General features: G+C 52.3%; 1 protein-coding gene across 2 annotated transcripts; it reads right to left on the bottom strand.

Moving 5' to 3' along the window:
* Positions 1–5,322: 5,322 nt before the first annotated feature.
* DLX1 (distal-less homeobox 1) lies at positions 5,323–9,733 on the bottom strand. Of its 2 annotated transcripts, XM_047770448.1 has the most exons (3): positions 9,000–9,733; positions 8,139–8,338; positions 5,323–6,953 (listed from the first exon to the last, which is right to left on the bottom strand). In XM_047770448.1, exons 1-3 carry the CDS (start codon positions 9,310–9,312, stop codon positions 6,699–6,701), a joined length of 768 nt encoding a protein of 255 aa, XP_047626404.1. In that variant the 5' UTR covers positions 9,313–9,733; the 3' UTR covers positions 5,323–6,698. The 2 variants fall into 2 exon arrangements, with proteins under 2 accessions (XP_047626404.1, XP_047626405.1); XM_047770449.1 differs by lacking the exon at positions 8,139–8,338 and having other exon boundaries at positions 6,877–6,953.
* Positions 9,734–11,401: the final 1,668 nt, after the last annotated feature.

Genomic DNA, 11,401 nt, shown 5'->3' with positions numbered 1-11,401 from the left:
TTGTGGTCCAGGAGGTTCAGAGATCCTATAGATGAAGTCATCGCTCACGGAACAATGGCAACTTCTGGCCCTGGAACCCGACAGAGCCCGGGCTGCTCCGAGCGGTGGCCGGGCTCCTGGTGGCTTCTCCCGCAATGATCCGCCGCAAGCCTCCCTTCCGGGGCAGCCCCCGCCCCGCCCCGTGTCTCTACTGCCCTAGCCTTGGCTTCTTAAAGTCGCAGGCTGTCTCAGTGCCGAGAGAAGCACCGCCCAAGTGGGGACTGAGTGTTTCTGGGGGGCGCTATCTCTTGGCAGAGGAGATCAAAGAAGAGCCTAGGAGGTCGCAGGACCCGCCCCGAGGATCCTCAGCTCCTGGCCTCCTTGTCCCGAAGCCCCCTAGAAAGCAGAATCTTATCCGCCGGCCCTGGGACATCACTCTGTCTTGGGGTGATGACCGCTTCACACCAACTCCTCAGCCAGCTACCCTTGAACCCCTCCTGCCTCCCCCTGGACCCGGCCGGCAGATTCCAAGGCCCTACTCGGCTGCACTTTGAAGGGTGTTTTTGAGAATCCGGGAAAGGGGCCGAAGGAAGGAGAGAACAAGAAAAAGAAAGCATAAAAGAGGTGTTGGAAGGGAGGGGGATCTGGCTCCAGCACTTTATGCTCAGTTGCTGCATTGAGGGTCGGGGCCAGGACCTCCTGGGCATCTAAGTTGGAGCCAGCAGACACTCTGGAAAACGGATTCTCTTCCCAATATGTTCAGGGGAGAACAGTGAAAATTTGCCTTGGGTGGCCAATTTTCTCATTTGCCCCTATTAAAAGGAAAAGCCCAAGAAATTCAATTAAAGCCACCCTGGCCAAGGCGCTATTTGAGGCATGAATGTCTCCCCTAAAGCTGCAGCAATCATGTGGCATTAGACACTTCCGGAATCCTATAGCCAACCTGAAAAATCCCAGACCCCCTTTTTCCCTAATTTTTGCTCTGATCTGTAATTTTATCCACATTTGCACTAGTTTGAGCATTCTGGCTCTCCCATCTGAAAGCCTGCAATTACTATATAATTCTTCGCAATTTCAGATGTCCTAATATGGACTGTAATTTTTGCGCAAGACAATTTCCTGCTATTTCAAGCATCAACATTGTCAAAGTTGTATGTACATAATAAATGGGAATATCAATGCATAGTTTTTAGCATAACATCTTGACTCCTCGATAATTATATCCGTTCGGAGCCTACGCAGAATTAGCCTGAATTGCATGGTAACTGCTGCTGCTTTAAAATTTTTAAAAATTACTCATAATTTTCCCAAAGATTACCAAGATCTCGAGTGCACAATGTCATCAGCGTAATGAAGAGTAAACATTTATGCTAATAATCTGCAATTTTTTTCATCAGCTATAAAGACAGAGGCTATATAGCCGAAATTTTCAGTCCTATTCTGCGAGCGCAGCGCTGCAAAAAGCCTGCGGCGCTGGGAAGCGCCTGGTCCTGGGGACCTCTTTCCACTCTTTACCTCAGGATAGGAGGATGGGGCTGGGGGATTCTTTTTGGTTTTCAGGTTTTGTTTTGCTCTGGTTTGATCGGTTTTGTATTTCCTATTTTTCCTTTTTTTTTTCTTTTTTGCCTTTTCTTTCCTGTCATGCTCCCAGCCAAAAGCTGCCTTCGACCCTTTTGATTTGATGTAGCAAAGATTGTGTCCAGAGTATCTGAAATTGACACTGAAGAAGGTAAGGGTGGAAACCGGTTTCATTTTTCAGAGGGTTGGAAGGCTGTACTGCGCTCGCCGCCGCAGCGGCTCCCGCTCCGGGAGTAGGAGGGTGGGGGAGTGATTATGTATGCACCAGCTAATTCTTCCATCAAAACTTCTTGTCAGCGATGTCAGGATTATTTTTTTTCCTTTTTATAAAAACACTTGATGTTTCAGGAAGTGTTAATCCCTGAAGGTTGGGGGATAAGGGCGGGGGTGTAGGAAAAGAGTGGGTGGGGGTGACAGTTTCTTGAGCCTGGGGAAGGCACCCTTTAGAGCCTTTTGCCAGTCTACACTGAAGTGGGGTTTGTTGTGGAGCTAGGACGGAAGGAGGGTTTCTTTGAGTCGTGAGAGGGAGAGACACTTACCCTCTGTACTGCATTTGATGGAGTTTCCTATGGCCATGAGGATTGAGAAGCAGAAAATTCGCTTTAGCCTTTGATTTTGGGACGTTTGACTCGGGGGGTGGGATTTTGAAATCGGTTTCTTAAAGATACATAATGGAAGACATGGGTAGCAGGATAAAAATATATCGCTGGTGGCCTGGCTTGCTTCTTTCCTCCCACCTTTTCTTGAGACCAAGTCTCTCAGGTTCTATATCTAGCACCCAGACCTACCTCCGCTCAGACGACAGAAATTGACAATTTCTTCAAGAGGAGAGATTTAGTTAATTTTTCATGAGATGACTCTAAGAATAAATTCATACCTCTGTGCATATGGCAGGGCAAATTCTGAAACTTTTTGTGGCTCTTAAAACTCGTGCAGAATAGGGAAGGCTGAAGAGCCATCTGACCAAGCCCGGTGAAGATATCAAAAAGAAAGAAAAATAAAGCATAATAATCAATGAAGGAAAGTTGTGTATTGTGAACATTTCCAATTTTATATTTAAAAATATTGCCTGGGTTTAGGAGTTTGAGTCTTCCACAATTAGACCACTGCTTGCAGGGCCACTCAGCCCCAGGGTTAAGAAACCCAAGACCAGTGAAGAGGGGGCTGGGGATTGTTGCTTCTGCCCTTCCACCCCCACCCCTACCCCTTTTAGAGCGAGTGTGCGAGAGAAGATATTAAAGAGGTATCTGTTGTTTGGCAATTTTGCTAAGTCTGTCTTCATTACTTCGACGCTGTGCATTTGCTAATTTGGAGGCTCGGCCATTGACAAGCTTGCTCCATACACCTGCAAGCAATTTGCCGGCTCCGGTACCGGAGAATTGCAGAGATGGCAGCTCGCACCTATTTGATTTTTTTTTTTTCCTTTTCTCAATGCACAGCAAATTTGGCTTTCAGTGCGTTATCTCTTTTGTTAATGCAAAAAGATTCCCTGGGCGAAAAAATTGCTCATAATTACCAGAGAGATGGGGAAACTGCATTAGAATAAATAAACCTGAAATTACTGTAATTATGTTGTGTTTGATGGGCCCGGCTTGTAATCAAGAAGAGAATACAGTGAAATGATGCTGACCCTCTTGGGTTTGCAGCTGTACGCGCACTTTGGGGTCTTTTTTTGCAGAAAAGAGTCATTTTGATAATCATTAAGCTGTGTGTAACCTATTTCAGAAGTGTTTTAAAATGAGGTTCACATTTTTTGAACAAGGGGAAAAAAATCCTAAAATTGCATTTTGCCATTACAGACTCATACATAAGGAAAGGTTGTGTTTTCTAAGTGACAATTGTTAAGACATAATATTCAAAATCAGTATTTAATCATTATAATGAGGTATTGTTTAAATATAACCACCTTTAGATTATTCATAGTTTAATTAATATACTCATTATGAAAATCTTTGAATCAGATATTTGATGAACTACTTGTCAGTAACAAGGAAGCATTAATTAGGTCTATATTGAGATTAACATTTTAAAAAAGTACAACCGCTTATAATTATAATAGAGCCTAACTAAAGACCGCCTTCGTTGAGCTAAAACTAATAATTTCTCTATTTGAACTGTTAGCAAGAGATTATTAAATTAGTATAAGCTAATACCTCAAAGTATTAAAATTCGCTTGACCAAACCGATTTTGCCTGTGGCTTTAGGCATTGGGCCCTGTCTGCCGTCTGAGGTCCCAGAGTTGGATGCGTGAGAGTAATCTGCCAAAACCTACCCACTAGCAAAGTCACATCTTGCGGGGGAAACCAAATCCAGGAAGGTCTCTGCCCTGGCGCCTGATGGAACCCAGCCCAGGAAAAGAGTTTGCTGTTTTTAGCTTCCACACCCTTCTGCCCCGCCGGCCTCCCCATCTCCGAGGTCTGCTCCCCCGCATTAGTTCTCCAGGTTCTGGGGGGGCTGTAGGAGAAGAAAAGCCCCAACCGTGGCTCGAGGTCCCCGTCTCCATTCCCCACTATCTCTCCTGCTCCCTCCATCACTCCCCTCCCCACCTCCCCTCCCTTCCCTAAAGGGCGTCGGAAAAGCCTGGCGTCTCTGATCTTTCACCAGCACCAATTGAAAAATGGGTGCTTGTCACAACACAGATCACTGCCTTCCCGGCTCTGCTCCCCGCCGCGCACTGCAAAGGGCCCCCCAAAGGCGGAGGGCTAGTCCCCGCGGGAAACAGTGTCAGAAGGCGAGTTCGAGGGATGCGGGAATCGCTCAAAGCAGCCTGTCGGGGCCCGCAGTTTTCCCAAGTTCCCGGCGCTCTGCTTTGGTGTCTGGGGTTGAGGTTGGGCTGAAGTGCGGGTGGAGAGAGTGAGGCAGATACTGGCAGGTCAGAGCCTACTAGTTTTTCTGGAGCGAAATGGTCAAATGTATCCACTGGAGTTGTCTCTTGATAGACTGGCCTTGGGAGTTTTGGACTAGGGAGGTGACAAGCTCTCAGGTTCCAGCGAGTCAGTGGAGCCCACCTGCCCCTCTCTGGGCACCTCTGTTTCTCGTAGCCGCTGAGAAAGCCTGGGGTCTTTAGGCGGGTATGGGCCTCTCCTTATGGAAGGGCTAGGTGGGTGGGAGGGGCTGTGGAGGGGGGCCTGGTGGCGCCTTGGGACTGTCCCCTGGAGCTCACTGATTGATTGGGGGTAGCATGACAGACGTGTCCTTCCGGGCCCTTTCCGGGCATCTGGCCCCGTCTTTTCCACATTGAGATCTAGCGCCCTGCGGGCAAGCAAGAGCCAAGAGGCCAGATCCTGGTGGAGGCAAGGGGCAAAGCCAGCTGTCTCTGCTTTCAGGCTTCCAGGCCTCCCGCGAGGTGACTGGGTGCAGGGGGCACTCATGTCTCACCGAGTGGCTGCTTGTGAGCTCTGCTTTCACCCCATCTCAGACGGCCTTCACTGTCCCTTTGATTCCTGAGCCCTGGCTCTGCCAGGCCACACCTGTTCCAGAACCCCCTTGCCCAGGGACCCTTGCCACCATTCCCTACTCCAGGCAGAGATCACACCCTTTGAGGAGCAGGAGTTAAGCTTGAGGATGGTCCCAGCAGGGGTTTCTCAGGCCTCCAGCCGTTGGAGTTGCTGTCCCTGACTTTTCTGTCCCCCAAGGTGGAAGCCTGATGCCCAGGCCCCAATACCCACTCACACAGCACACCAGACAGCAACTCTTTCTCGAAACCATAATTTTACTGTCTCAAAGAAACTTTATAACTTATTTACAAAGTTCTTTCCCCCCCAAGATACAAAGCAATAAGTTAACATTCTCAATATAAAACTAAACTTTGACATAGAGAACACAAAACACGGTTGATTTCAGTTGATCACATTTTCCAAATTTCACAAGTAAAATGTCAAGATTCTCATTTCACAAAGCATCAGGTTTTACAGCCACAGACAACAGAACGGAAAAAAAGCTAAGCTTGTGCAACATGTTTACAGAACAATAATCATAACAATAATAATTAATAACAATAATATGTACAGCAATTAGATCCTGCACTGAAGACTGTGCATTGGGTGATGACTGGCATTATTCTGTGGTCAAGCCTCTGGGGATTGATGTAAAGCTGCTTTCATCTAAATTTAAAGCCCCCTGGCATTAGGGCACTGGCACATGCCTGCCTGTTTTCTCTCTCTGGTCATTGGTTCTTTCTCTCCACAAGGAAAGAATTAGGATTTTCCTTCTTAGCCAGGCAGAGATCAAGCGTTCTTCCCGAGATGAGAAAATTGTGTTGGGTTCATTTCTTTCTCTTTTTCTTTTTTAAATAATATGGGACATGAAAAAACTGCAAATCATTCGGCTCCAACCTCTCCATACTAGCGAAGTACAAAAGTTACTGTATAAGTTAAAAAGCTCCAGATCCTCCCTATTCGTTTTTCTGGGTGCGTTTAAAGTAAGGGGTCCGTTTGGACCCTGCGCTCCTCCTCGCACGCCCCGCAGAACTGCTAATTGGCCGAACACTCAGCCTCAGGCAAGTCCATTTTTCAATAAATAAAACTCCCTCCCTCCAATTTTCCCCTATACCCAAAAGAGCCACACAGATGGTTAGGCAGGCCCAGGAAAAGATCCGAACGGACAAAATGTTCCAGTATCCGGAACTGGGCGGCCCAGTGGACCAAGCCTCCTTGAAGCCGGTGACTGTTTTTCAGAGGCGGAAGAACGAGGACAGCGGACGCGGACGGACGACGACCTCGACTTCGTCAGCGCACAGATACAGAGCGAAAGGAGACGAGAGATGGACAGGACAGAAAGAGCTTTTGCTTTGTCTACATTTTTTCTTTGTTTTTTTTTCCTGATAGTCCCATACAGCTGAGAGTTGACGGTCGGGTCCGGCGGGCTTGTCCTGCGCTCCGGCTGTCTTGCGCCGCTATGCCTGTCACCGCGGGGCCGAGGCCGGGGGTCTGGCAAAGGCGTGGGCACTAGGGAAGTCGCCCGGACAGACTGCGCGGGACTCCGAGGAGGCGACGGGCGTCCTGCCTTCACTGTTCTTTCTTCTTTCCCTCTGGGCCCTTCTCCTCTGGACCCAGGGCACGCGAACGGGGTGGATGTACCGGGAGGCGGGAGGGGCCCGAGCCGGGGGAGATGGGAAGGAGGCGGGCGGGTGCGGGCGAGCCTCACATGAGCTGGGGTTGCTGCATAGCTTCTTGGTGCGCCGAGGGGTACCATGACGTATAGCTGGGGATGTAGGAGCCCGCGCTGCCTCCCGAGCCCTTCGCGGAAGACGAGTTGGGGTTCCAACCCGGAGGCACCGGCGGAGAGCCGGCAGACAGAGCCCGGCCGTTGGCCAGCGCGCTACCCTCCAGGGCCGCCCCACCCTGCTTCATCAGCTTCTTGAACTTGGAGCGCTTGTTCTGGAACCAGATCTTGACCTGCAAGAGGGGACAACGACTTGACTCGGTTTAGATCCATTGTGCCTACCTTGGTCGTGGGGAGATAAGGGAGCCTTGAAATAGAGAGGATAACCCCCAGCCCGGCGTTACCCAGCAGCTCCCAGCTGGAGAAGCAGTACCCGCCCCCCTCCTCCCCTTTAGAACCAAAGGCTGGGAGGCCCCACTGCCCGCCGCCAGTGGCAGGTAGGGGCAGCTCTCTGAGAGCCAGGGGGCGTGGTGGTGAGCAGTGAGCCGGGATCTTGGCCTTTGCCTGCCCGGAACTTAGCCCGGGCCTGGCAACTGGGGAAGACGCAGCGCCTGCCTAATACTGAGCCTTCAGTTCTGATATGAACGTCAATAAAAATAATCCAGTGAAGAAAAGAACTGGAGGAAATTTATTTGCAATGCAACCCGTCTTTTTTTCCCCCTCTCAGGCATCATTTCTGGACTTGAGTGGGTTGCGGCCTGAGGAGGCCACAGGTTTTTGCTAAACTTTTCATTTGCACTTAAATCAACCTTTCCTTAGTTAGCCTGTTTGCTCTCCCATCTCTGCTCCAAATCATCCCCCCCCCCCACCTCAAGTTGGAAGCCTATGCCAGTCATGATCAGAACCCCTAGGGGTCCTGGGAATCTTAGAGAAACCAGGGAAGGAAGGTCCCATTTCTCCCCCAGGGTCTGGGATCTGGGATGTGAGAGGGCCGAGGAAAGGATTCCCCGCCCCGCCCCCCCAACCCCAGCCCAACACAGTGAGAAGGTGGAGGAGGAGAGAGACAGAGGCTACGGCCCAGGCCGCTAGTGCTTAGCCACACACTTTAAAGGCAAAGAAGGGATTAAGCCCCGAGTCTATTGTTCCAGTTGTTCGGGCACGTGTGACCTCAGAGTCCCCAAACAAAATGTCCAGGGAAATCCTTCCTGCGCCCTAATCAGATTGCTCAGGGCCGGGCTGCCGGCAGCACGGAGTAGAGTGCAGTGACTGAGCCAAGGCAGAGAGAACTATTGAGGAAGCAAAGGCGACGGGAGAGCCAGGGGTGGGACACACACACAGACACACACACACGGACACACACGCACGCACGCACGCACGCACACGGACCCCTGAGGCACATAGAGCAAGAAATGGAACTCTGGGCGCCGGTGGGCCAAGGGAAGCCTGCTTGGCGCCACGGTGGGGCAGCGGCGAGGTACCTGCGTCTGCGTGAGTCCCAGGGAGGCCGCGAGCTCCGCCCTCTCGGGCAGAGCTAGGTACTGAGTTTGCTGGAACCTCCGGTTCAAAGCCTGCAACTGCAAACTGGAATAAATCGTCCTGGGTTTACGGATCTTTTTCCCCTTGCCATTGAAGCGCACTTCACCGCCTTCCACCACAGTGCTCTTCTCGGAGTCAGCCCCTGAAGGAACAGCAGATGTGAGGGCCCGTTGTTAATGCAAAGGAGCAACTTTAGTGCGTGGAGCTGATAGCAAGTGACAGCAGAGGGATGGCAGAGGCTGGGCCAGAAGTGAGAACGCTCAAGAAACTCTGAAAGTCAGGGAAGGGTTCCGCCAAGTCCAAAGGGCAGGCCCCTGGCCGCTGCAAGCGAACTGGGGCAGTTCACAGGCGCGCAGCTCTCGCCTTTGCAGGAAAAGTTTGCAATTTTTGCAGGCGGTAGTTGAGGTTTAATTACCCTTAATTGCATACATTGTTTATAGCGCTACGCAATAAATAATTACCGAGACTAATACGTGCACATGTGGGTTTCTGTTTTCCAGCGGGGCATTGTGTTTTCCACGCATGGAGCCGCCCAGAGGCCCAGCCAGTGTCAGGGGACGCTCTCGGATTTATCCTTTGCTGGATAGTTGCAAGTTGGGTGGACATATTACATATTTTTAAAGTATCTTTGCTACGACAGGGATTGATACCCGAAACCTCCCTCTACTGCCTGTTGCCCTCCCCACCCCCATCCCATTTCTCTCTCTCCCCCTCTCTCTCTCTTTCTCTCTCTCTCTCTTCTCTCCCTCTTCCTCTCCCTCCCTCCCTTCCTGTCTCTTCCTCTCCCTGGCAGGCTCACGTACCTGGGTCCTCCAGGCGGCTCTGGGCGAGGCTGGCGCTGCCCGGGTAGGACTGCACCGAACTGATGTAGGGGCTGGACGCGTGGCTGCTGACCGAGTTGACGTAGGGGTAGCCCAGCGGTCGGGAGAAGGACGAGGCCGAGCTGTAGGCGCCGTCGGGCTGCGAATGGCCCGCCGAGTGTAAACAGTGCATGGAGTAGTGCCCGTGGGACATGGGAGAAGGAGACATTTGCTGGTTGGGCGGCCCAAACTCCATAAACACCGCCTTGCCCGACACGGGGCTGTTGAGACTTTCTGGCATGGTGGTCATGGTCATCTCTTCTCGCGGGGTCTAGGTGTGGGTCTCTCTCTCTCCTCTGCTTCCCTTTTTGGGGTCTCTGTGTTTCTCAGGACAGGAAGGAACCCAATTTAAGCGGAACAGGGGTTTTCACTTTCCATTCATAAGAAAATGGAGTTTGCCTCTTTGAAAAGTCTAAGCATGATGCTGCCGAGCTCCCCAAACTCGCTTCAAAGCTTTGACTCAGCCAAGGTCATAAATATTCATGAGCTGGCGGAGCTGATTGGTCCGCTGTCTTGCATAATCACCGGGGATTGGTCCGAGGCGCTCCGGCTCCGCTGGACTAGAGCGGGCGAGGCGGCTCGGCCTCGGGAGAGACGCATCCACACTTCCCGGCCGGGGCTCCTCTGCAACAGAGCGCGCCGCGTGGGGCGCACAATGGGCTGCTGCGCTCGCTCCGGGACCTACGCGGCCCGCGGCTCTTCAGCCTCCCACCTCCCCGGCGCCCCTTACTTCCCAGAAACCAAGCAGCGGCTCCGCTCTGCTGCCCTCCCCCTCCTACTGTCCCCACCCTTTGCCCGCCCCCACAACACCGGGGACCAGCGCACCGCTTCTCCTAGCCGCAGCTACCCGGTCCGGTGCTGAGCTAGGGCGGCTCTCGAGCCTTACTGCGGCCTCTGGAGCCCAGAGTCGCGCAATGGTTGCGCCGGAGGCGGTCAATAGAGCGCTGTCCTCCAGAGAGTCCTGTGCCTCGAGCAGCGCTCTCCTGGCGGCGCCTCCCCGACCTGGGTCCACTCTGCCACATCCCTGGGGGCGTGTTTGGGGCCCTCCGGGCGAACTCACTCACTCGGCCGCCGCGCCGCCGCCGCTCCCTGGGGCCCGCTCGCATTGCTCCAGGCCAAGCTGGCCACTCCAGCTCCAGGCTACACCGGTCTGATTAAAGCAGTGCGCGCGGAGCCAGGAACCCGCGCTTCTCCTCCCAGGAAAGACGGCCGTACCGCCCCCTCCCCCCAACCCACACCCCCCTCTTTCCCTCCCAACCTTCCTCCGCCTCCCCCTCCCTTCTCCACTCCCTCTGCGCCAAGCGCCCGGCTCACTCGCCCCAAAGGCGCGGCGCAGAGTAGAGCCCAGGAGTTGGCGGGCTCAATTCTGCTTGGGCTGAGGACGCCAGGTGGTCATTTTCCGGCCTCCTGGGGTCTGGCGAGAGCACCCCGGGAGTAGGAGTCCTGGGGGACACCGAAACCCGCGGCAAAACCAGGCCAGTTTTAAGATCGAGTATCTGTGTGTAGACACGTCTCTCATTGTCGCCCAGGATCCTCCTCATCTCCAGGGGTCAAAGCGGGCGCCACTGGGCCTGGGGCAGGGCTGGTGAAGGCAAAAGCTGCCGCGGCGCCTTCTGTCTTCTGGGGCGCTAGGTACAGAAAAGCACACAAAAGCCCCCGCAGCCACCACCACACAACCACCCCCGTGAGGCGTGGCGCGCACCACGCTGGCTGTGAGGGGCTGTTGGTTCCCCATCCCGCCAGCCCCGCGGTGAATCCCAAATTACTTTGTTAGGTAATTAGAAAGTGTTGATAATTATTTCTTTCATAATTTAGCGTGTGACGAGAACGGGGAAATGATCTTGTGAAAGTTCACACGTGCAGATGTATTAGTTACTGATTCATTTGATTAAATGGTAGTCTCAAGTGCTCAGATCCGCAGCTGAAGGCGCCCCATTAGCATAACACTGATGTTTAATTTTCATACGCATAATTAGCCATATATTTAACACTAATAGCAACATGCAGCCTTTCAGCGTTAAACAGCCCCGGATTTGATCTGGCCTGAGCTGAACCTTCGCCGAGGCACCTTCCCCTGTCTAGAGTGCGCAGTGATCACAGGACAAACCTCTGTAATCAAGCACATTTTGGCAGAGGGAACACCAATAAAAATGAACATTCAAAACAAATTACATCCGTGCTGTCGTTACAGATATCAACGGAAGGGGCTTCTCTTTTTTAACTTCTGTAGCAGCAGCTGCTGCCCGCGGAATTCCTCTCCTTTGGTTTAAGTGTACGATGTTGGGGGGTAGAAGTATTTCAGGCAGCAGTGGTTGGAGCAAAAAGAAAAACAAAAGCAAAGCAAA

Source organism: Phacochoerus africanus, chromosome 3 (assembly GCF_016906955.1).
Source record: "Phacochoerus africanus isolate WHEZ1 chromosome 3, ROS_Pafr_v1, whole genome shotgun sequence".
Lineage (NCBI taxonomy): Eukaryota > Metazoa > Chordata > Mammalia > Artiodactyla > Suidae > Phacochoerus > Phacochoerus africanus.
Note: the sequence above shows the minus strand (reverse complement) of the source record. Positions and strands in the feature narration are given on the sequence as shown.

Bases quoted from the DNA above. Each gene is read 5' to 3' on its own strand.
- DLX1 (XM_047770448.1), bottom strand. From the start codon at position 9,312: ATGACCATGACCACCATGCCAGAAAGTCTCAACAGCCCCGTGTCGGGC. The intron at 8,339-8,999 runs GTACGTGAGCCT...CTGTTCCTTCAG, and splicing joins GAGCCGCCTGGAGGACCCAG to GGGCTGACTCCGAGAAGAGC. The intron at 6,954-8,138 runs GTACCTCGCCGC...CCCCTCTTGCAG, and splicing joins TGGGACTCACGCAGACGCAG to GTCAAGATCTGGTTCCAGAA.